This window comes from Gymnogyps californianus, chromosome 4 (assembly GCF_018139145.2).
Source record: "Gymnogyps californianus isolate 813 chromosome 4, ASM1813914v2, whole genome shotgun sequence".
Classification (NCBI taxonomy): Eukaryota; Metazoa; Chordata; class Aves; order Accipitriformes; family Cathartidae; genus Gymnogyps; species Gymnogyps californianus.
The window spans coordinates 18840479-18867529 of record NC_059474.1 but is presented as its reverse complement, the minus strand read 5'-3'; the positions used below and the strand labels follow the sequence as shown (position 1 = coordinate 18867529).

General features: G+C 35.6%; 1 protein-coding gene across 3 annotated transcripts in view; it reads right to left on the bottom strand.

Annotated features, from left to right (window-relative positions):
* Positions 1–27051, bottom strand: part of SLIT2 (slit guidance ligand 2) — a 270443-nt gene that overhangs the window by 98700 nt on the left and 144692 nt on the right. For all 3 annotated transcript variants that reach the window (XM_050895400.1, XM_050895399.1, XM_050895398.1), the window contains exons 5-7: positions 15769–15840; positions 4775–4846; positions 797–868 (exon numbers count right to left, since the gene is read on the bottom strand). In XM_050895400.1, coding sequence (XP_050751357.1) covers positions 797–868; positions 4775–4846; positions 15769–15840 — 216 coding nt within the window. The remainder of the gene's footprint in view (positions 1–796; positions 869–4774; positions 4847–15768; positions 15841–27051) is intronic.

Sequence of the window (27051 nt, the reverse complement as noted above, 5' to 3'; positions counted from 1 at the left end):
CCCAAACTCTATCACTTGCATACACACTCTTTTCACTGTGTTTTGTTTTAGAAGCCTGAAGTGTTCTTCTGTGAAAGTCATAACCTCTAAAAATGGGGACCTTATTGTAAATGCTGACACAACTTTAATTATAATAGCACTACCGGATGATGCTATAATTTTATGTTACAAAGAATGTTGGAGAGCCAGTTTAGTTTAATTAGGTCTGCTAGCAGTACAGTAATAAAAGCATAAAGATTTCCCATTTATCAAATCTGACAGCCAATCAAAGATTCTTCCACGTTCCTAAATGAAATGTGACCTATTCAATAGCTCAAAGTAAAACAAATTTTTTACTTTCAAAAAACATCAATTTCTTTCTCTATACAGCTGTAACATATAAAAGAGAATCCCCCCTGCCCTCATCTTTTTTGTTAGAAGGTGAAGCTTTTCTGTGACTGAATACAGCACTATGGAAAACCCAGTTGGGAAAAGGCCATGAAACCATTTTCATAGACTTACTCATCCCACATCCTAAAAAAGCTGATGGAAAAGGATGCAACTGCCTCTTAATCTCCTGAGCCCCAAGTATCAGCTTTGGGGTCACTTGTTAGCTTTACCTTTCAGAATTAGCTGCCATACATGCACACACAGACTTCCCACTCGTCAACGTCATGATACCTCAATATTTTTTTAATTGAGCTTATGCTTTCTTTGCCTGTATACGTATTTATAGATCACTGACAAAACTTGATAGAGGTAAAAATGATATACTGGACTGATAAAAATGGCAGCCAGTTTCAGTGGGACTACTTACAATGTTCTGAGTTTGGGCATATGGTTGAAACTTGCCACGGACAGTCGAGTGATGTTGTTATTGTTGAGAGTGCTGCAAAATCAAGAAGAAGCATATTAACATGTTACAGTTACGTCACGTTTACTACACTTTTAAAAAAGGCATAGCTAATGAAGATCATGGTGTACTGTTTTTAGGGTTGGGTATCAGAAAAAAACCATGCTTTTAGATATACTTTTCCTCCCTGTTCAATACCTGGTAAAACACTATGGTTTGACCATTCCGTTAATAATCCTAAGTAATCTGAGGTCCCAGTAACCTATGATTCACTCAAACAGAGCTTCCACTAATGCTGAGAACATCTATGGCATTCAAGCTAAGCTTGTCATCCTGATGAAAAAAAGAGAGTTCTTGGAGCTAGGACTCTGGTTTCTCTTTCTAGCTTCTGAGAGTCTGTATTTTTCGACAGAGGATAGAAGTACAAGATCTGCTTGTTTTTTCAAGAATTTTAGGAAAAGATTAACCCTGGGCTGCAACTAGGTTTTATATGAAACAGAATTGCTACAGATGATCCAGAGCTACATGAACAATAGGGGAGTTTCTGCTATACAATGGAAGGAGTCAGGACTTTTAATACTTTAGCAAACTAATAATTTAAATTTTAGACAAGGTGCCTGGAACTTGAGATAGGAACTAGGAACAAATCTTAGCCAGTTGTTGGCTAGCACAGACCCGTCATACTCGCTAACTGTAGTTTGTAGATAATGAAACTTTATGAACATCCTGCAGTTAAATATTGTCTTTAGGCTGCAAATAAAATGCAAACAAGCTTGACTCCAGAACAAGGAAACAAGTGATAGAATTTACAGTTTTAACTTAGAGAGTACTCATTTGAGCAGAATGGAGAATGTGCTCTGGGATTTTAAACACATAACTACAGCACTAATAAATAATAATTCCCACTGACCAAGTGTTTTACTTTTTCTTTTTTTCTTTTTTAAACTAGAAAGTGTAATTTGTGCTCATTTTGAATAAATTTTTAAGTACTCTCTTATCCTGAAACACAGAAAGGTAAATTCACAGCACCTCAAACAGGATCAGGCTATACACCTCCACATTAACCAAGCAATTGATTACTGGTGCAATGTGCTGCATTTTACCGTTGTGTGCTTACTCATTCCAGGCCCTAAATGTTTTCTTCACTGTGCATAAGGGATCTCCCCTGTGTGCTCTTTAGGGCTACATAAACAAAGAGGAGAATAATCAAAAGAAGAAGAAAAAGGGAGAATCATGCCCTTTTTCAAAACAGAACAAAAATGAAACAACAAAAAATGGGCAAATGGCTATATCCGCAAAAGGCATCTTAATGAATAAATGACAATCAGTAAATCTTGGAAGGATTTTCTTACAATGTCCACATGGTAAATGACAGCTGCCATAGTTCTTCCTGTATAACTTCTTACAAGGTTTTAAAATCATATCTTTTCAATGAAGGGAATGGAAATTAGTACGTATTTCCATAGCAGTTAGCTGTGTAAAGAAGGTGTATCTACAAATGTTTTAATTTTCAATTTCAGATGTTTGATGTTTGCCCTGCTATTTTGTATACATAAGCTATTTATTTTTGCAAGGGTACAGAAAAGTAACAGGAGTAGATGTAAGGGATACATAAGGAATTAAATAATTTTCATAATTATTTCTATCTAATGATGAAAATGTTGATTTCATTACAGAGAAGTAATTAAAAAAAAGTTGGCTCAATACTTTTACCTAAGTTTTACATACTATTGCAAAGAGCGTGATGACTGAAAGACATTTTTTTCATTTCTTAGATACTTTAATTTTTTTAATATGACAGACTATCCCATAGTCTGTTTCCCCAGTATAGCAGACTTTCTCTTAAAAAAAAAAGAGAGAGAGAAAAAGGAAAAATAAAATTTCACAGAAATTCACAGGAAGGATTATACCTATAATTGCTTTCGTCTTTCAGAATTGTCCAGATTTCAGGTTGATTTTGTATCTTTAACACTAACAGCCTCTAAGATTCTGCAATTATTTAACCAATATATGACCTGTTACTTTGGTAAACATTTCAAACTGTCACTAAACAGGATTACAACCTATTTAAAAGCTTTATCACATACTTGTAGTTTGAAGTAATGTACACATTCTGTGCTTAGATAGAATAATTAACTCCAAATGAAAACAAAATCTGTAGTCTTATTTGCTACTCAGTGCATATACAGTATGGTCTGACCTACATATCTTTCATTCTTTAAGTCATATTGGAAAGGAAGCTGAATTAGATACAAAATCTTCAGTACTGTTTGAAATATCTATCTCAATTTTTTAAAAACTTAATCTTTACATCATTGCTTATCACATAACATAATTCAAGATAGCGAACATTTAGTTGTATATTTGAACAATGCTAATATTCTATGTATATTCATTCACAAAAGTCTAACTACCTACTTTTTCAGCAGACTATTATTTTAACAGTTTTTTTCCTTTTTTGCATTCATTGAAATCGATGTGAAAATTTTACCACTGACTTCAACTGGCAGGGATGAACTTTTTAAAACACTAAAAATTGCAAGCATTAAAACATGCAGAAAATATTCGATTTCTTTTTTTAAATATACATTTAACACTTTCACTTGTAAAGAAAGGCTTGTATTAAAAAAACTTAATAAGCAGATTAAGCCATCACAGGAAAAGTTATTCTGTCATATATATGAGTTCCAAAGATAAAAATCTCACAGAACGTCAGGTTTACTGACAGACAACCAACAATTCATCAACTTCACAATTAGATGTAATATTGAACCTACAGTACATTTTACATGGCTTTATACCAGAAAGTTAACAATAGGCTTGTTATTCTATGATTACAAAGTAAAAAAAAAAAAAAAAATTAGCTGTCAGATTCACTCACTCATAAGTAAGACCAACTATTGCTTAATAATAAAAAACTTTACCACCAGCAGCTCACATATTCTTTAGTTTCTTGGACATATAGACACTATCTATTGCCAGAGAAGCTTCTTTACTTCAGAATCTTAAAAAAAAAACCCCAAAACTAGAACAAAAAACCCCTCCCTCACCCCCGTCAAGTTGTGATTTACCAAGTGTGATTCAAACTAAGATGAAGTAAGTCACTGATACACAGTCTTTCATTTCTCTTAATGTAGAAAGCCCAGAAAAAAATTGACATTTTGACTGACAGAGCAAATATTTCAGGAATGTGTCCTGTGCCTCAGATTCTTTGGGAACTGAGGCACTTTGCTCATTACAGTAACTATTTTCAGGTCAGGGGTCACTGATGATAATTTTGTTACCTTTAACCTCACTGACGGCCACTTTGAGACAGTGAGAAAAAGTATGCAAAAGAGTATTGCAATACTAACCTTTAGTGACATAAAAAAGATATTTTTCTACACACATATATATATTTATACACATAAAATTCAAAATGTTAAAAAAAAACCATGGACGTACTAAACATCTTAACACGTAACAGAAGTGTTTGATAGAAAAGTGCCTCTGAAAACATCCAGATAGCCAAATAAATATAGTATATTGTTCCTTAAACAGAGTCTGAAAGATCATATTGATGTCAGAGTATACAACAAAGGCAATCCTCAAAATGTTCAGCACTTCAACAGTGATGGATAATTTACAAAATTAATTGGATTGATTAATACTGGCCCCGCCATTTTAAAAGGAAATATATTCTTTTCTTACAGTATCTGCCATCTGCTTTTTTTTAATTTATTTTTTTTAAATTGTGTTTAATAGCTGTCTTGCAGAGTAAAGGAATATCTCTGCCTCTCCACATCTTTTTACCATTTTATAGCACATCGCAGTGGATTATTTTAAGACATCTTTTCACTAGACCATCCTGACACCAGGCTGCAGCTCGCAGATAAGCTTTTACATTAGTACTCCCCAGATACTGAGCTCTTGCTACAAGTAAGAGATACAAGGAATACTTACAGCACTTCGAGGTCGCGCAGAGCCCTGAACGCCCCATCTTCAATACAGCTGATCTGGTTGTAATCCAGTTGCCTGTTAAACAGATTAGGAAGGTATTTGTAAGGGAGACGAGCACTGGCAGCGTTAGGTGCAAAGAAAGCCTCCTGAAGGGCCGGCAGAGCTAGGCCACGCTCACTGAAACGCTCTCGCAAACACGCTCGTACGCTTGAGACTGTCACACAGCATGCTGGCCTGGATGCTGCCACAGAAATCCCTTTTTGTTCTGAACTGTCTGCGCAAAACAGCAGCGCTGGGAAAGCTCCAGTAAATAATAACTGCACCTTATATTAAATGCCAAAGGAATGCAATTTCATTACATCAAGAAAAGCTATCCATTAAAAGCTCTCAGCGTCATCTTGCTGAAACAATTTCATTAAGGTAAAGGACGGTAAATCACTTAATGTCACACGCATCCCCTCGGTGACCTAACAGAATCCATTTATCAGAGCAGCCCAGCTGCATGTTAATTCCACCCGCCGCGGCAGGGACCAGCGAGAGACACCACTTTTAGGGGTCTCTGCGCGCGTGCCCACCTGGATCGGCTGGGAGGTGTGGGGGTGTGAGGGGGGGGGATTTAGAATAATTACCTTCTAGAATATTTCTGTATGTAGAAATAATAGTGTCCAAGGTATTTACATACTTGGTTACTTATCTCCTTTAATTCCGCTCCAAATGAAACTAGTATTTCTGCTGTAACCTTCAGTATGTGGTTTTCTACGTACTTTGTGCTCTCTGCAATTGTATGCAGATAGGATGTTGTAACAGAGCACTTGAATTCTGGACATAAAACTCAGCAATCCATCCTATACATTATTAATCTTTAAGTTATGAAAAATTTACATTCATTTCTCTGAAGAATATTATTACCTTTTAAATTCAAAACATTGATACAGTACATACTGCCCAATTAAAAAAGTCTGCTGAAATCAACAACCATGCAAATACAAAATCCCAGTTTCTCTGCCGATAAAAGCTTTTCCTATAAATACTGCCGCACGTCTTACGCATTTCAGGGCACGACTTGCAAAGCAAAGATGATACAACCTCACTTTAAACAACCAGAAGATCTTCTCCAAGCTGGTAACTTGTCAGTGTCAGATAATATAGATGAGTAAATGTGTGTGAACAATACTAAGAAAATGAACAATATACAAATGAACTCTGCCCTTCTGTCTTCAATTATATATTAGCTAGCAGGGCTAATGAGGCTTTTACTAAAGCATTTTCTGTGATTCTTCTGAATCTATGATAATGTTTTACTTTATTCATAAATCATCACACCCACTGTTGAATGTAATGTACCAACTTCTATAAAGTTCTTCTAGTTTCACGCATATTTTTCATCTGAATTACTACTACACAGGAATAAAATATTGTCATAACTGTAACAATGTCTGTGTTTCTGTGTACTGAAAGCTAAATGCAAACTATCATTTCCTGAATATGATCTTTAATCATTTTGGTGCAATGTTACAGCACTAGTGCTGCAGTGTTGGAATATTTAAGCCTACTTTCTCAGGCTCCTTCAATTTTTACTAATGAGTTTAATTTAACAATTAAGTTAATAGCCTTTTTATTTTAAAGAGGTAAAATATATACAGCACAATTCTCTAACCTCTTGAACAATTTATCAAAGCTATTTAAATTAGTACAATGGCATGAAATGTTACCCTTGACACAATACAAAAGAGAAATTGTTTCCAGACAAATTGGAAAAATCTTTTAATGCCATCAAATTTGCCTAATGCAGTCTGCAGGTTAATCTGTAAAAGGGTGAGCTGTATGTTTGCCCATATCTTATTATCCTTAGCTGTCAATGTATAAATCAGTGCTGACACAGCTTCTTCTAAATCATCCATATTATACACAAAGGAAAATCTTTTAACAGTAGAGAAAGCACTTGAGCAAATCTTGTCCTACACAAACGGAAAGGCAGATTTCTTCCACTAGCCTGGCAGCAGTTAGGTGTACCCAAAAACTTTTGGACTTCTTCCTTTAATGAGTCACCATGACCACCACCTTAGTGAAGGGTGAGTTGTTTTCATTCAAATCTTCTTACCAGAAAGATTACTTTGTTTGCACTGAACCAATTAGTTGGTTTCGGTATGGGGCAAGGGAATTTTGCAGGTGGGAGAGGAGACATACTTCCTAGTTTTATAAATTACTGTCTTTGAAAGATACTACCGTCTTTATGTTTTAGATGATCTTCCATCAGTTACGACCATAATATAAAATGATCAGACACAGACCATGAAGAACAATTGGCATGATATATATTTTTTAAGCTACGAAAGGTACATGACTTTGAAGACTGTGTGCCTGGCTTGAATAGCAATTTGTGGTATTTGTGTTAATGTGAAGATATCCACTGCATATATAATCCAAACAGAAAGTTAGACAATATTTCACAACCAGTATATCATTAACTTAGGATGTCCCTCTAACAGATATACTGAAGCAGTCTGATTTTTTTGGATAAGACCAGTTCCTGATAGCAAGTTGTGTGAGTGCTATGACTTAAGACATAAGCAAGAATACTAGAGAAAAAAAGCACATACTTCTCTAATTTTAAGTTATGTTTTATAATTTGGTTTTAGCATAATGAGTTTCAAAACCACACATAAAAATCTACAATACTATAATGAAACTTTTCTCACCACTAAGTTATTGAGCATATCGATAATCCTAACTCCATTTTAGAAAGCTTTTTTTTTTTCCCTGAAAGTTTCTTTTTTTCTTTTCAAATTATTAAAACATCCTGAGAACAGAAGCTGATCAGACATGATCCAGGAACTCTGGCCCATCCTCATCCTTTCCCCAGTCTCTCTGCATCATCTTCCCCCCGCCCCATCTCCATGTTGAGTCTTTTCTATGTGGGATCTCTCCATCCCTTTGGAAAGTCGCTATTCCTTTCTGCCTCCCCTTCCACAAAGTAGCTGATTACCTTTGGCAGTGCCATTCCTGTGAAGCTCATAAAACACCAAACAATAGCTGTCACATTCAAAATCTTTCCGTTGTCACAGAGAATTAATTAGGTTTTGCACCCTTTTTTGCAGAATTACCTGGGTATTTCATATACTTACTAATCTACTCCTATTTAAAATGTTAATGTTTATGTGAGTTCAGCTGTAAAGAACTAGTAAGAACTGAATAAAAAGCATTCAACTAATAAGAAAATGCCTGCTTTAAATTTTTTTTTTTATTTATTGCTTTCGCTGATACATCTTACACTGTAGAAACACGTTGCTAACTTATATTTTCTTCCCGTTTAGCATATGTTGTCTACCAGATAATGATAAATAAATATCTAAAAATAAACCTTGTTATTCCACAAGAAGAGCTTTTAATGACTAACAGAAGATGTTGCATACATTTGAAAATTACTACCCTCATACAGAAAAAAACGTTATCTGACTCTGACACAGAAAACCTTCTTTAGTCATTCCTCGAGGCTGTGTTAAAGTTGAGACAATTTCAGTCAGTCTGTCTGCTTTACTCTCCTGTTCTTCACGGCTTGAGGACACTTTGTGGTCCCATGCAAGAGAGGTACCGTGCAGCTTTACCTTCTTCTCCTTTGTTTAGAAACGATTACATTCTCTTCGTGTATCAACTTAGTGGTAAACATTGTTTAAGAAGTCATCAGAAAAATTCAGAAGCCTTTCTAGATCCCTACAGTAGCTTACTCCCCAGTAAAACATTTAGAAAATGTTTCTAGTTTTAGCACATTGTATGCTGGATTTCATATCATTACAATTTTTCCTTGGGAAAAGAACAGAGTGCACGACATTTATCACTGCAATACAATTTTTGGAAACAATCACTGTTTTTAATGTCTCCTTGTATTTTTTACAACAGAACTGAGTTATGTTTCCTATTCCTCAATTCCCTTCTCAATTTCAATTTCAAGAGGAATCAATAATTTCAGAGGCATTAGTTGAGAAAGACGTAACAAAATCATGTAAGAATTTATTCCAAGTTTTTATCAAACTTCAAAGAACTGCTTGTTTCCCATGACTATTACTATTTATTGCGATTATTCTTTCATTTGGAAGTCCAATGCTTTTTTTCTACTTGCTGTTGATTTTGCTAATGTAGTTCACTTTGTTCTTTGCTAAATTTTCCCTGTAAAACATTTTGAATAATTTTTTTTTCCTAATATACATAATATAGCAAATGATTAACCTTTTTCTTTTATCTCAAAATTAAAAAGCAAGACTTGCAATACTTCCAAGTAAGGTATACTTGCTGAATAAACTAGAAGAAAAGGGAGAACAGATCTATAGTTCAATTGCTCCATCCCCTCAAAATTATGTAGCACTCTACTTAGCTAAACCCATAAGGATCTTCCAGGAGCAAAATAATAATTTAAAAAAAAAAAAAGTAAAAATGAAACAGAAGAATGTCATGAAAAGGAGGATGAACATAGAATGAACAATCTATAAGTTATGTGATGCAAAGATACTATCACATCAGTATGACTTCCCAGAAATAATGTAATTTAGCAATTAGATGACAAACAGTATCAAGACTATTATAACTTGGGGAGCAAATATATTCCTGTTCTAGCATGGAAGGCATATTAAGCACATATCCCATAAAAGTTCTTAGAGTGGTTTATTTAAATATTAATTAGAAAATATTTATCTGTAGAACCATTTCTATTTAGTTACTCTACATATCAACAAACCTCCCTGCAAGTCTTCGTGACATCATTATATCTCCCTGTTTAGTAAAGCAGAGGCAGTCTCCCTTTCCAAAGTAGTGTAGATACAAAAGGACTTAAAGGCTCCTGAGAGTCCAACTAAATTTTCCATGAGACTTCAACATGGAACAGAAGCACAAACTAATTTTTTTAAAAATTCAAATTGTCAAAAACAATTTGCATTATTCTCAGTACTTGACATAGCCAAATAAAATTTAAAGATAAAATTGAATCCAAGTCTTCCTACAACAGTTTATTAACTCATTTCAAAATAATCTTCTACCTCAATTTGCTTTGTATTATCACAGGAAAATCTACGGGAAACTGCATAAACCACCACAATAGGCCACACTTTTCATTAGGGTAAATTCAGATACCATGTAAAATTTTGCATAAGTATTGGCACTTGACTTAGCAGATGAAAACACACCTAATTCAGCTGCCTAGGTTTTATCCACCTAACATTTATTGTCACTCAAATAAATATCTATTTCAGACAGATTTTTAGATTCTACCTATTTTAGACTTTTTCTCAGTGGCTGAAGTGCCAGAAGAAGACTTGCAAGGAACCTCTTGATTCACATTCAGAGATTTCTGATCTGAAACTCATCTTCAAAGCCAAATACTCCGCTTGATTTTAAAATATAGTTAGCATTTCATAAATGAGTTGGTTGATAAAAAACAAACTGTTTTCAGCAGGCCAAATTTTAGGAAAGTAGTCTGTAATGAAAATAACAACTTTAAAAATAGTATTGAAATGCTATTTATTTAAACAGTCAGAAAGAACAACTTTTTTTTTCCCAAAGGCCACAAGGTCACTGACCTATTTGGCAACAAGAGTTTTAGGAGACACTAGAAAAGTGTACTTATTCTTTTCCTCATTCCTTCAGAGCTATTTTTGACTTTAATAAAAATCTTAAGTATACACTGAATATATTTCACTAACATCCTGCGAAAACCCTTCTTGATGTATACCTGAAATACAGGTGGCTGAACAGACTAGTAGTTGAATTAAGATTGCCAGGAAGAACAAGCATGAGAAATATACCAATTCTAAATTATTAAAGCATGTCTTAGACAAGCAATGCATTTGCATCAGCACTTGTACAGATGAGTAGACAAATATACTTCCAGTTGCAGCGGAATTTTGTGCATGATCTGAGAAGAAATCAGTAACTAGAACATCTTCAGCAGGACTCTATTTTTCGACTGCTAATAAAATTGAACTTCAAAAAAAAGTCCAATCATTGCCAACAAAGATTAAAACAAAATTCAGTTATGCCCTTAGGGACAATGCCAGTTTTAAATCTTTCACAATCAGCATAAAAGAGGCATCAGGGCAACACCAAGTAATATTAATCAAGGTTTTGGACAAAGGGTAGTGTAATGGGAAGAACTTGAATTGGATGCTGGTGTCTGTCTCTCTCTTCACTAATTCTCCATTTTCCCAGCCAATCTAATCTGTGAAGCTACTACATTGCCCTGAAGCCTTTATCCTTGGGGTGAGAGCTACAGTGTCCCCCGCTTGCTGGGAAAAAATGGAACCAAATGAACACAAAGGCACCAGAGAAGAGAGTAGTCGAAAGTAAGGCTAGACTGTGACAAGAAAAACAGGGCACAACATACTTGCAGGACATATGATGAAAATGTTCCTTGGTCTTTTTGGTATCATTTGATATTGCATATATTTAGCATCACAATTCTGCCATGGTGTTGGTGTATTCCTTTCCATCCTCTGCCAAATATCAATTACACAGCGGAAGAGAAAGTTGGCATCTTAGAAAATTTTAGATACTTCAAACGGAAATGTCACAGTATAATTTTATCAAAATCATCAGACCAGGGGCCAAAATCTACTTCTCAAAAACTGAGCGTAGCGCTATTGTTCTTTCAGTGGTGTTCACATTTGTTTGCTTTTTAAGCCCAGTTATTTTTCTTCCTAGTAACCAGATTCAAAAAACAACCCATCCAAACTTGTAATCTGGGCAGCTAAAGCATTTTCTTACCATCTTAAATACAAAAAACATTCCTGAGGTTGGGGAGATTTTAAACATCTTTCACATCCAGTGTGAGTACTGCATCACCAGGGAGGGTTATGAAACCACCGTTAACATGTATATTAAAAAAATCTGGGTTTAATTTCCAATTTATATGATAATTTCTATTTATTTAAAAAAAACAGTGGGTGCCACTGAGTTCTCTGAAGAACCACTGTGTTCTCTGAAGAACCTAACTTCTTGATGCATATTTTTCTCCCTGAAAAAGTAGCAAGTTAGGAGTAAGTTTCAGAATTACATTTCCAGAATTTGCACCCTAATTTCTGTCAAGTTCCAGATCAGCAGCTATACTAAAAGTGGATTATTCTTCAAGTCATTGCCCTTGAACAGGAAAATCAAGTCTTTGAGACAGAGCAGCTATTTTTTTTCCTACATTTGAACTGCCAAAATACTGGATACTGGGCTTCCAGTCTGGGGAACCTGTACAAAATAAGCTTCCCTCATTTTTTGTCACTTTTTTCTGAAGTGGGCTTTTGGGCTGTACTGGTGAAAGTGAAGCCAGGACGCTCTGTCTGGCATTTGTGAGATGACATCTGAGTACTGCATCTGGTTTCAGCCTCTCCAGTAGAAGACAGACACTGACACGCTGTGCTGAGTCCAACCAGGGTGACTAAGATGGGAGGGCTGGAGTAGGTGACATTTAGGGAGAGTCTGCAAGAATTGTGTTTGTTCAGCCTTAAGAAGAGAGGGCGAAGTGGGGATCTTATTGCTGCCTACAACTGCCTAAAGACAGACTCTTCTCAGTTATAAGACAAGAAGCAAGAAACAAGTTGGAAAACGGGAAATTCCAATTAGATATAAAGTAGGTTTGTGGGGCCTAATGGTTTTTGAGGATTTTTTTGTTCTTTTTACTATTAGGGTGTGGCAGGTTGCCCGGGTTGTCAATTCTCATAATGCCTTGCCCATTTTGCTTTTATCTTCCACAGAATCTATACTGTGAACGTTATTAAGAAGATGTCCAGAAAGGAAATATCATGGCGGCATTTTATGGAAACTAGACAGCTTCTTCCGAGAAACATCAAGAGGACTCTAGAGCTAACATATTAGCAGGAAATCAAAAGATCATAGTGGTATCATCAACTTTAAAGGAAGCAATTTCCTTCAGATAATCTGAGTTAACATCTAATTCCCATTGCTCTGCAAAGACCAGAAGAACATACAATAAGATGTTTTCCAAAATATTCCAACTCCTGATTTGGATGGGGAAGTATTTAGGGGGAGTGAGAGAATGGTGAGTCTCCATTCAGGAACATAAAATATGTAATCGGTCCAAGTTCTGTGAGATTTGTTAACTGCCTTTGAAGTAGCTTAACTAGAGCTACTGTATGGGATGGTTATCAATGATTGCATTTTAAAAAAAAGTCTCTAATTTATATTGAAATTGATGTAATTAATGTTGTTACACAAAGCAGATCTTGAATTTACAACATGTTCTAATACAGGTTTCTTTACTCTTTGTACCTTCACCTATCTCTTCCATAAGTTTGGTTAACATCTTTAACATCTTTATCTCAACTACTGGGCAATTACAGAAGAAATGCCAAAATTAGAACAAATATTGAATTCTGTTTATGACAGTTCTCCATAAGTATATACAAATATTTGGTTCCTGGACCTTGGGTTAATCACCCAATAGATGCTAAATTCCTTCATAGAATCATAGAATCATTTAGGTTGGAAAAGACCCTTAGAGATCATTGAGTCCAACTGTAAACCTAACACTGCCAAGTCCACCATGAAACCATGTCCCTAAGTGCCTCATCTACACGTCTTTTAAGTACCTCCAGGGATGGTGACTCCACCACTTCCCTGGGCGGCCTGTTCCAATGCTTGACAACCCTTTCAGTGAAGAAATTCTTCCTAATATCCAATCTAAACCTCCCCTGGTGCAACTTGAGGCCATTGCCTCTCATCCTATCACTTGTTACTTGGGAAAAGAGACCGATACCCACCTCGCTACAACCTCCTTTCAGGTAGTTCACTTCATTGTTTCCTTTGTTTGCAAAGTGATGCTTTCTATACCTATCACTTATCAGCTGTCTCCTTAATTTTCTTGAACAATGAAATAAAAACAGTAAAATTTTTGCCATCACCCTTCTCTAAGTGTAATGTCCAAGGCTAGATGGAAGGCTAGGGTTCAGATCTCCTTCTTGCCTAAGCTTCTGGAAAGGCACAACGGCCTGATCTAGTTACATAAATGCTGTGCTAGAATCCACCCAACTCACCCCATATAAGGTGTTCTTCCTTATAGGAACGTAGGTAGCATGTACAAGACAGAGAAATGTACTTCTTAGTACTTTCAATTGTAGTGGGATCATAAAGATTTCAGATTAGGGGTTTGGTGGTTTTTTCCCCCTTTTTTTCCCCTGGGACCACCAATAAAGGAGATATCTGTAGTATTTATGCTATCACAATAAACTATGTGCCACAGATACAATTTGGACTTTGTGGCAATGCTCTGGCCTTTATGATTTTTTTTTAAATTATCTCCCAAAAGAGAAAGGCTTTAAAGGGTGACTCTACTGTTTTATGCAAGTTTTAGACATAATTCAGGATCCTGACCTTGAAAATACATACCAAGATATAAACATTATCTTAGCTAAAGATTAGCATCCTAATTCAGTTTCTGACTGGAGCTATCTCACAATATGTTAGTATACTTATTACATTCTAAAATACTGCCCTGCCATTAGAAAATTCTCAATGATCCTGTTATTTTTACTAGCAAAGTTCCTTTCTGCAGCTGTATCAATTTTCAAATATACAAGATCATGCAGAAAAATGCAGGCTTTTCCTTGTAGACAAGCCTCTTTTAGACCATGAATAACGACGAGACCAGTTCTGAATAGAAACTCATAAAACATCAATTAAACAAATTAACAAAGCTACTTTGAGAAGCACTTGCATGTTTTTGAACATAATAGATTTGAACATAATAGTTTTTCCACTGAGATGTGGTAGGATTTCACTGCGGGGAGGAACCATATCACAAACATGGTTAAATAAAAAAAAACCCAAAATTTCTAGATATCGTATCAAGTAGGCCAAACTCTTGGGCATTCTGCTAAATCTTTAAAAAAATGTCCTCCTAACTGATTCGTGCGCAGTGCCGCAGGCAGCAGAATGAAGTGGAGTCCATCACAGGGAGACAGAAACGCAAAGGGCTTCCTCTCCAGTCCCCTCCTATTGCGATACATCACGTCGCCCCCTTCGCAATCCCAGAGCACTCCGTTTTCAAAGTAGTACAAACTAGAAAGTTAATCTTTAACACTGGCAACTTAAATTAATAAAAAGTATTTCAATAGAAATTACATGAAAACCTCTTATAATGGCCTAATACTTCCCTATTTGTATTGATGTCACATAAGATAGCAATCATATTTTTTCACAGCTGCATCACACTGGCAGCTCCATAGTCTTTCTGGAACCCACTAGTGTATGTCCTCTGTCTTTGTTGGTTGTTTATAAGTGATGAGTCCTCAGCTTACAGCAGGGGTTATAGCTTTTGAGTGCATGACCTTACATTTCCTACTATACAAGTTCATCACAGTCGTCAGGTCATTCAGCTCTTTCAGTCCACTAAACTGATCTACCACTCTAAATAGAAAGTCAAAAAGTCACTGCTTTCCTTTGTCTTGAAACTCACATATTTCCACATTTAGAAGCCATAAGAATTCAAAACCTGCCCATGAACTTCAGGGTCACTATCTCCAGGAAAGTGAGTATCTGTCTTTTAGAAAAGACTTATTTTACCACAGAAGAAAACTGTGTAAGAAAAGTAGTCATACAAGTACAAAAATACATGCTAGCAAAACTAGATAATAGCATGATTTTTCTTTCTTTCTTTTATACAAGCAAACAAAAGGCAAACTCAAGGCAAAATGATTTTTTTCCACACGAAACAATGACATGTTTAAAATAGCCTGACATTCGAATATTAAACTCAGGTTATCATAAACAAATAGATATAATGCCTTGTTGTATTCAACTCCATTTCAATGTTTTAGATTTCATATAGGGAAATTTTAGGATGCTTAAGAAACATTAAAGTATTTTGCGAAAACAAACAGTAAGTGTTGGTTTTATGCAGAGATTCCTTAAGCAGCTTAGGAAAAAGATATCTGATACAACAAAAGGACACTGTATTGACAAAGCATTATCATCAGAATATATACAAGAAGGAGGAAAATACTTACAGATTTTTTATGTCTACTGCTCCTCGGAATGCCTTCCTTGGTATCGCTTGAATCTGATTTTCACTAAGATCACTAAGAAAAAAAAATAATTAAATTAAACTTAAAATCTGCCATATATATTTCTTTCTGTGTATAACAAAAAGAACATATAAGAAAATAATTTCAGCCATTACGGTTCAGTCAATGTTTCCAATGAAAGTTATTTTATTACCTTAACTGATTTGTAATTGAAGGAAAAAAAGCAGCAATAATAGTTAAATTAGTTTATCTGTGTTGCACTAAGTAGCTCCTTTACAAAACAACAATATATATGCCAAACAAAAAGCAGAAGCTTTACATAATTTAACAATGAAGGCCAAACTGATTTAATTTTTAACTGAGTGATTTCACTTTTCAACCCATTCCAAACCCATGACATCACATATTTGATAGTATGTTCAGCTTTATGCAAGGAAGACTGAAAACCAGCAAAAAGAACAAGTAGCGAGCTGTTGAAAAAGAACTATCAAGCTGAATTTTGTTTCAGAGTGGCAAGCACCATACACACATATAAACACAAATAAACAGCCTTTTTCCTGAAATTTAGAAATATTTTTGGCATTCACAGTTCCATATTGGAAATTAAATCTAGAGAACTGAAGTAAAGACAGTAGCAGAGGAGAAAACAAAAAAAAGAAAACAAAACCAAACTAGAATCCAGGGCTTTTCATTTATGCTATACACTATTAATGAGTAATGCAGCACAATAGGAGATGATCAATATATTAAAGTCGTTATTGCTATATCTACACCATGTGCAGTTTGGACGTTTCACTTCAGACAATAGTTTGCTACCCTGGACCAAACATACCTACCACACACATGGTTCACAAATGTCTGAAGGCCTTCAAAGGGACCTATATACCTTGGTGTCTTAAAATTATGAAATCAGACCTTCTTTTGGAGGCCCTCAGAGATGCACCTCTCTATAGACAATATGAGGAATACAAGAAATTATGTGAAGAGGCTTGCTTGAGCATCTGAATAGAATTCAGAAACAAATCAGATGCATACAGGCTGTCTCTATACTAGGATTTTCAGGCTGTTTTCAGAGCAGTTTTGTTGTGGCTAACTAGATTTCATTTTGCTAAAACTGTATCAGGAGCTTCAGTCCAAAAGCACATCAAATGCAATCCAACCCCTAACAGGAGAAGTAAAGTTTTGCAATGTCTTGCTTTTTAGAGACATCTTTAGATGACTTTTTCAGAGACAGCTTTTAGGAGAAAGACTGCAAAATGGTGCATAGAAATAAGAGATCTAGCTCAGATGAAGTGAATAAGCAAGAATCATTTAGTTGATTAGACATAAACAGTCACGCTTTTGACATATTCTTTCCCTAAAACATAATCTAGCATGAGCTCATATTTCCAGTTATTAGTAATCACTCTTGAAGATCTCTTTTAGATTTATGAACTTAAAAAAAATAATTTGAGGACTTTATAAAATCCCACACTGCCTGACTTTAACAAAATTTATATCAATATAATTCTTTTGAAAATAATTCTACATACATTGACAGCAACTTTGTTTTATCCAATTCATTGTTAATTTATGGAAAATCACATTCTATTTACTAAATCTTTCATAGTTCATGCATCTAACTGCACTGCAATATCTTGCAAAGTATATTTAAAACTAGACCAAATTTTACTATTATTAACCGTGTGTGAAAAAAGAGAATCTGTGAGCTGTGATTTAATTTTCAAGCCACCTAAGTAATCTTGAAATGGGATATGACTGCACTGCTCTGACAATAAATTCAATGGCAATGAATGAAAAAGCAGCCTTCAGCATTTGTTACGGTAACATGATTTAACAGCCTACTTCCTTTAAAAAAAAATCCATTATAAGTATAAACAGCAAATATCTATATTTACACTTCTGTTTAATTGACTAATACATTTTACCTATAGAAAAATTGTGCGTAAAGTGGTTAAGTTAGCAGTAGTGATTTGTATCATGATCAATGATTAGGTTATAATACAGATATATGTATATATCTATGTAAACCACTGCCATACTCATATACTGCAGGAAGTAATGGGTAATGGTGCATTACGCTTTTTATGACAGTTAATAGAGTATCATCATTCACCTTTTTATATAATTAAAAAAAGTGGAGGATGAACAAGATTGAGATGATATGTAAATTATTTTTAAAAATCTAATAAAAAATATCAATGGTCAAAATCTTTCTTTCCTTGACTAAACGCAAATCTTAGCACAAATGCAAGGACTTACAAGTAACAGCTATTGAGCCAGGTTCCTCAATAAACAATACACTGATGTTGTATGTGTGCATATATACTTCTGTGTGTATGCATATGCAAAAGACAGCAGACTAACTAATTGCATGCTAGATTTACTGCTGGGTCCACACAGTCAACACCATTTCCATGTAGCACAGGCTCATGTAGACTAAAGTACAGTGTTCCCTGCTAATTTCAGCACGTTTGAAATGTAAACTAGTTGATTGCAAAGGTTCCCAACCTTGCTGTGCAAGGCACTGTTTAAAGCATCCCTCTAAACATGGAGAGCTAAGGTTGGCAAATGTCATTTTCCAAGAGAAATTTCTTTGCAATGCAGCTGCTGGTTTGCGAAACTTTCTTGGAACTGTTTATGTAACAAAAGTGTAAGTTATTCATTCATTTCTTCACTGCAAAATTCTACCTCTCATAAAAAACTATGATTTTCAACACACAATTTATGCCTCCTTATAGCAGGAAAGTTTTTAGTAATTATTTATTGATTGCTTCAAGTTTTCATCTGCTCAGTCTAAAAAGGTTTCCTTATAAAAACCTTGAGGGGCTTAAAGAAACATTCAGCTTTTTCTTCTTGCATAAATTACACCTACATTTCACACTGCAGACCTAGGACTCAGTAAGAAGCTGCTGTGTGGTCTTTTTTTATGATGTTTTAACTCATTCCACTGCAATTCTTAGATTGCTCACAAAAAAGAAGGTCACAAGCAGCACAGGGTGCACTGTGACTTTCTGGGGAAATGGGGCAAAAATTTATTTTGTAGATAAAACCAGACAATTTTGCAGGCCATTATGTTACATTGATTTGACTTTGCAGCCTATATTCTGCAGTGAAGAAAGGGGCAAACCTCCTTTTCAGCCTGATAGTCATTGTTTTCCTGCACTAATAACTATGTGAACTTCACCTCCCATTTCAAAAAGAGGCAGCATTTCAACACTGAGTATAATTTATGAAGGCACTTGGTACCCCTAAAATGAAAGAGGCTTTAAGCATTTCAATAAAATTTAAGCCACTAAACAACAGAACATCCTACTTTTACAAGAACAAATCTGTATTTTTGAAAGAAAAGGCATGAACCTGTCTTCATATTTGAAACCAGCAATCTGACTGAGACACTTTCATTGGAACAAGTTATTCTCCATTATTATTACAGCCCAAGACCTTACATCAAAATCCAGCATACCTCTGGAACAGCAGAATTGATTAAAAAATGTTTTGTATACAGCTAGAGTGAAAAAGCCCAGGTTATCCTACAGATTTTTTTTTAAATAAAGCACAATGGTCTAGTAAGATGTTTTGATGAATTCACCTTTATGCAGATTCTAGTTGTCCTACAGGCCTCTTTCAACTAAATTGTTCTTGACTATTATATCATTTCTAAAGAGATATATTCCAAATTATTAAGTCTGAAGTGGACTACCTTAGACATTGACCCTTCAAGAAAATTCCTTAATGCAACTCTGTGGTCTTCATTCATTTCATTCACTGGCCAGCAGAGCACCTTCAACCACCCGGCCTCCAACACACCTCCCCGCTCATACATTACCAAACCACTGCTCAGGGCCAGAACTGCCATATATAACTTCAACCTCTTTTAGTGTGCGATGTCCTCAAGGAGAGCTCTCAGGCTCATTTCCTCAAGCCAAAAAGTGGCACAGTAATATTGGGGTTAAATAGCAATTTTCACACAAAAAGCCATCTGGGCAAGTTAGGCTGGCAGCAGCTGAAAGAGGCTCTTTTCAGAGAAGGCACAGGTGAGCACCTGTGCTGCTCTAGATGCGACTGCACCATCCCATTTATAGTGGTTTGTTTCAGATATGTTTAAGCTATGTATATGTCAAGCATTCTTCTGAGTTGTAATATTCTGGCTGCAACCCCATTTTCTCAAAAGCAAAACAAGAAAACTAAATCCATATACCAAACAAAGCTGAATCCCACTCTAAATGAAGACACACAGAGGAGAATGCACAAAGATTTCTGAATTTTTGCCCAACTATAGTGATTCTTTGAAAAACTTGCATACTTCCCCCCCCCCGAAGGTCAGGTGTGTGTTTCTAAATCAGAGACTAAACATGTTGCACCTAAATAACTTTTTTCTTTTTTTAAATTAACATAGTCTATCCAAGTATTCAAACTCAGCAATAAAAACAGAGAAATACTATAGCCTCTCTACAATCCATGATCAAGTAAGTCCTGGAATTATTGTGCTTACATAAAGTATAATTTTTTTTTAAACAAACCAGATCAAGGCAATTTACATGCAATGTATACTGATAATCACATATGCCTCAGCTTTTAAACCGATTTCCAAAGATTAAGGATTTAATTTTGATATTTTCAATGACACTACAGTAGAACCTGTCTAATTTGAAATTATGCCTGAAAGAATGTAGATTTCTGTATTTCACAAACCGATGAAATAGGAAAAAAAATTAATAACAAAAAAAAATATCAAATCTCTCACTCCACCCTCCCCCCAAAAATCAGCTTCTTTTTAGGTATTCAGTTAAATTTTTTTTTTGCTCCAGAATACATTAGTAATCATAAGGCATTATGCTTTGTGGAAATACCAGAAAGACCTTGTCAAAACCTTGCTACTGCTGAATCCTTCCTAAGAACAGGATGGAAATGGTACATTTCTCTTTATCGTATTTACTGGTTAGTAGATAGAAGTATATCAGGAAAAAAAAACCCCAACCTAGAATCCTTCTAACATCTGAAATTCATACAAATAGAATATAGTAACCTATTGCCACAGAAAACCTCAAAAATTTATATATGCTGTTGCTTTTTTATCTGAGGATAAAGCCCTCAGATAACCTGATATTAATGAGCCTGATAGAGTGCTTCAGCTCTTAAAAAATGCAGACAGTACTGCATTGCAGCTATTTTATTACTCACCATGTATGGTTCCCAGTTGAATATCCCATTTACCCTTAAAAGGAGTGCTAAATTTTTAATTATATAAATTGAAACACCACATATAATATCTATATCATACACTGTTAAGGCTGTATCACAGTTTTCTTGTGTGGCTAAAACCATTGTTCATTCTGAAACAATAAATCTTTTGAAGATGGCAAACCTGCTTGTAAATTTAATTACTTGTAATTTTATTTTCCTCTATGGTTTAACCTCCCTCTGTGTCTGACCAGCGATATCATAAATCTATACTGCCATTCTTTACTTTGTAAAATACCGAGTACTGGCAATGAGTAATGTGTCTTGATTTTTAAAGGAAAAGGCAGAAATACTGAGTCAAACTAAGTATTGAATACTCATCAGTTTGTTTACACCAGTTCACAAAAACAGCTCAGAAGGTGGCTATTCCATGATCAGCATCCTTAATAATTATTTAAATATATCTGACACGAATAAAGTAAGCCTTGCTTAGTAGTTCTCTTTTACTGGAAAACAGTAGTTTTAACATTAGCTAACCATATTCTGCATGAAATCTCCCATGCCCATACAAGGTGGCAAACTATCAGAGATAATGACACTACAGGGCATTCAAAGAAATAAACAGAATGAGAATTTCTTTAAATTATTTGACTGAAAATCAAATATATGAATTTGGACATGGGGATTTTCACTTGGAAAACAAGGGTGGTGAAAAAAATATATACATATTTTAGAATAGAATAGGATAGTTCAGTTCGAAGGGACCTACAATGATCATCTAGTCCAACCAGATGGTTTTGGTGGAACAAGTAACAGCTTCTTTTTATGAACATAAGTATCAATTAGATATTTATCCCAAAATAATAAAACTAACTAAACAATTAATTTATGAATATCAAATGGTCCTCTCCTTTTCAGCTGTTTTCACTATGATTTGCTTTTTCCTCAGTACTATTCAGTGTTCCTACAACATATCTGTATCTGAGTACATCTTAAAAAGTACAGAAATTTAGGTGGCAGGGAGAAGACAGACACTACTTATTCATTAAGGAGCTCCTTGCAGAGAGAGCCTGTGAAACATGCTCCGGCACAGGCTACTCGCTGAATTCTGGACTTCATTAAGATGTCTATGAGGTCTTGCATGGCCCGAGACACTTCTCCAGCCACAGTCACCTTAATGAGGCATGCCATCTAAAACCTCGAACCTATTCCAGAGCAAGACCCAGGTTTGCAAGAGCTATTATTTATTCCCCTGGCTTTGATGTTATGGAAAACGAAGTACTCCGCCTCACTGGTAGGCACTGAAGACACCAGCAGTAAAACCTGAGCTCCCAGAAGGCGAGAACATCCTGCGACGTGACAGTGTAAGAGAAGTGAGCCATGGCCCCAAGTTTCAACTGTGTCTTGATATGTCTCGAGAGAAAGATGGAAAGAGGTTATTTCATGTTATCATTAACACTGGCAGCTGCCTCTATTTGCAAAAGCTGCTGTAGCAGTGGGCTTTCCAATGCAAAGAGGACAGAATGAAATGGCAAAGCAGGTTTTTTGTGTTTCGCTGGCTCTCTGATTTGGATTTCACTTCTAAAATGCCAGTTTTCCACTTTCTAAATTTGAATAATAAATATGTATTTCTACTTGTATTAGGCGGTTTGTGTTATCCTGGAAAACTTTTGATTAGATTTATTTTACTGCTTATGAACCTTCATTTATCATCACACAACCATACTCTTAAATTGCAAAGTTCCAGTATGACTAGGTTTTTAATCTAAGACCTTTTCTGAATGCTACACAGGCACGCTTTGGCAACCACTAGTTTTATTGTATTAGGATAAGGTATGTAAGCATGAAAATTATTTTCAGAACTATGTCACGAGAATCAAACCAAAGTACAAAGTCTTCAAGAATACAGATGCTACTGAACTACTACATTATGGTGTAAATGCAGAGAGAGCATCCTGGAGAGATAGTTGCTCTAAAATTAATAGCTCAGGTGAACTGAACCTATTGAAGCATATTTGGAATTCCATCATGGTAGAAATAGATTGTATTGTAGCATGAGCTTACTAAACAAACATGAATGTTTTAGTCTATAACACAACAGGTTTTTATCCCATGTTCAGCAAATATATTAATATATACACACAAGTAAGTACCTTTCCCATCAGTCAAATGAGGCTTATCCAGTTACTTGTTACAATACTGACATATGTTTGGCTTTATAGTGTTACCATATAACAAGTTACAGTACTGCATCACTTATTTATGAAGATAATCTTATACCCAAATGGCTTCTCATGTCCTGTTAGCAAGGTGTAGCTTTTTGGCAGGTCTACAGATCAATTAAGACAGACAGAATAAGGAAATGTTTAAAAACATACATACTTAACAATTCAGTCTAAACTCTTGTTCTGAAAAAAAAAAAACAACCCACAACAAAACTAAGAACTCTGCTGTACCATTGTTCTTTGACTATGAAGTAAACAATTTAGCCTCCTATTAATTTCAATGATTTTTTTTCTGTTCTTCAGTAAAACATCCAATGCAGCTATTCCTCTTCATAATGAAGATACAAAAGGAGTCCAATACTATCAGCAGTAGCCAATGTCTCTAGGCACCTATTTATCTCCTTGTGAAGATCAAAAATATTAATTATAAATTCTAGCATTAGTTCTGTAAATCATTATCGTTGGTCATATCATCATTCCAACCTGCTTCCCATAAGAGGAATAAAATTTCATGTCTGAGAAAGGTACTATTAACCTCCTTTTACAGATGGAGAAACCAAGGTAGTATATATCACTGGTAGTATGTATCAGCACCATGCTGAGGAGCACAAAGCAGATGAGAAAACCTTAGATCACAGAATTGCAGGTTCTTTCTGCGTCACTAATTTCCATTTGCTCTGTTGACTCCCTAGAGATTCAGATGCTGTACTTAGTAGACACATCATCTGTTCTCACACTAAAGCAGGATCACTCCCTATGCCATGGTGTGCTACATTGCCCAAGTGAATATTTCATATTTCACAACACAGGGCAATCATCACTGCAATATGGACAGAATCATGTGAGTCACAGCAATGCCTATGGTAAAGAATGAATCTTCCACTTTTCTAAGAATATTCAGACTGAATTTCCCTGCTCGTTTTCATCTCTCACTTTTTAACCATACCACTTTTAATGACATCACTGAAATTTCTTTCATTTGTAATGCTTCAGTTATTTCAAATGTTACCCATTTATAAATCTGTAAGTGAATTGAAATGTACTTTTACTATAGCTTTTGGTAGACTATTATTTGTATTATTTAAGCAGCAGATATTTTTATCCATTTTATCTATTTATTTATTAAAGCAGAGGTGGAAATCATTTATGCATACAGTATAGAACGTAAACAGCAAAAGAGAAAAACTAACGTACTACACAACAGGAGTACTAGTAGCCTGGTAATCTCCAGAGTTTATCAGTACCTTCAATCTTAACATTTAGGATAAGTCATCAAAAATTTAAATGATGACAATTAGTGCTAATCTTATTTTGTTTAAGAAACAACCTGACTCCTCATACCTTAGCCAGTATAATATGATATCGACTTGTTTATAATTTTGAGTATTAGGAACTGGTAATTTCTGCAGAATGAAAATAGCACAGAGTGCAAGTACTAGGCCTTCTTCCTTTTTAATAGGATCACATTTTGGGTTTGGAATAAGCCAGAACCTCCAATCTCAGTCTTGGCATGAAACTTCATCTATGGGCCGCAAAATCAATTCTACTCTACAATGTCTCCAAAAGTGCACTTAAATCAATTTGTATACTCTGGTACCATTTGAAAATAATTGCTTAAGGAGATTCACCATGTATTCTTTATTGTGCTAGAGTGTCCTAGTGTGGCAAATGCTACTTATGAAATAAAATAGGAGTATTAGGACCACACATGTATTTTACTGGAGTCTTAGAAATTATTTTTGAAAAGGAAAGCAGTCTTTATTAGTCTGTTCCACTAAATTAATATGTAATTCTCTTTTGTTTAGGACTACAAATAAAAAAAAAAAATAAAAGAAATAATTACATGTTGTAGCTCCTAAAGAGGAAAGGACCACCCACAATTTCAAAGAGAGAGAATTGCAATACTACTTCAAATTTGGCTTCAATGTAACCCTTTTGAAAGAAAAACTTGAAACTCTTAAGAACGCCCCCATCCCCCCAAAGAAAAACTTGCCAATTCTTTATCCCCCATAGTGTCTCAAATTGGTCAAGCTGAAGGAAGGTACTGAGCGATGTTTACTGACTGCTGCTTGTCATGCATTTCTGATGGCAGTACCGTTCCCCTAACAGTGCCCACTGTCCTGGTTTCGGCTGGGACAGAGTTAATTTTCTTCTTAGTAGCTGCTACAGTGCTGTGTTTTGGATTTAGTGTGAGAATGATGTTGATAACACTCCGATGTTTTAGTTGTTGCTAAGTAGCACTTATCTTCAGCCAAGGACTTTCCAGTTTCCCGTGCTCTGCCAGTAAGCAGGTGTGCAAGAAGCTGGGAGGCAGCAGAGCCGGGGCAGCTGACTTGAACTAGCCAAAGGGGTATTCCATACCATGGAACGTCATGCCCAGTATATAAACAGGGGGGAGTTGGCCGAGCGGTGCGGATCGCGGCTCGGGAACTAACTGGGCATCGGTCAACGAGTGGTGAGCAATTGCATTGTGCACCACTTGCTTTGTATAGTTTAATTCTTTTAGTATTGCTATTGTCATATTATCATTATCATTATCATTGTTTTTCATTCCTTTCTGTCCTATTAAACTGTCTTTATCTCAACTCACGAGTTTTTTTTCCTGATTCTCTCCCCCATCCCAGGGGTGGGGGGGCAGTGAGCGAGCGGCTGCGTGGTGCTTAGCTGCTGGCTGGGGTTAAACCACGACACCCGCGACAGCAGCACAGCTGTGAAGTGTGACGGTATCATTGACCTACAACCCTACTTGGAGTTTGCAGAGTGGGAGATGACTTTTAGCCATATGGATGTATACCTTGCATTTAATGTTTCAAAACTTATAATGTTGTCCAGCCACTAACTTGTAAAGCATATATGGGTTTTGTTCACGCATTTTCCCCTCCTTTTTATTTAACCAGGTTAGAATTGAAGGCAAAATAGAAAATAACTTTAACCTTTATGTGTTACTATTTCATACAAGGCCACAAAAGACCATTTCTTTGTAAGGAAAGAGTGAAGTTTCTGCTATTTTAATTCCACCAGTCTCTGACAGGTGATTTGGTGATTAATTTTTAATCAACTATTACACTTGATAGACTTGAAAATCCACTACAAGTTAAGGGCTTAAAAAGGATAAAGCAAGATGCTGCCAGGTAACTTTCACTTCTTCTAGTACGTTACACACTCAGCATATGCATGGCTGAAACATCCATTTGGCTTGGTTTGGGGATCCGCTCACATTAAGAATAGATGAGATGGCATACTTAATTTTCCAAAAGACCTCTTCAATGGTATCTGAAAAATCTATCACTACTTTTCCCTGTAACAAAACTTCTTTTTTAGCAGAAGTTTGCAGCTGTCAACATGTTTTTAATATTTAATATTGTTTCACCTGCTTTGAAATTGAAACCATAAGCACTTTTAGGAACTGATTGAAAGGTTTTCTGGTATGTTGTCTAGTTTCACTACACAGTCTATAACTCTGTATACTCTCTTCTGAAATATCACTCAGTGAACCATGGCAATTTCTCTCTTTGTTCAAAACGGAGCAGAGCGGATTCCTGATCCAGCCCCATTATGCATAGCTGCTATTCCAATACAGGCAAGTAATAATTATATCCCTGGACACAGACATTTTTCATCAAGTATAGGCCCAAACTGTTAGTCTAATAATAAGCTGAGTACTCCAAGTGTTTCCTAACAGTAAAACTAACCTTGAACAGTTTGTCAAGGGACAGCCAAAATTTGGAGAGTAAACTAAAAATGATCCTGCAGATCATTAATATTGAATGGCACTGTGCTCACTCTTCCTTCACTTGAGTCGAATGATGCAATTTGGGGATTGTCTCTTGAGACGGGCTGATTGCTTAACAAGACA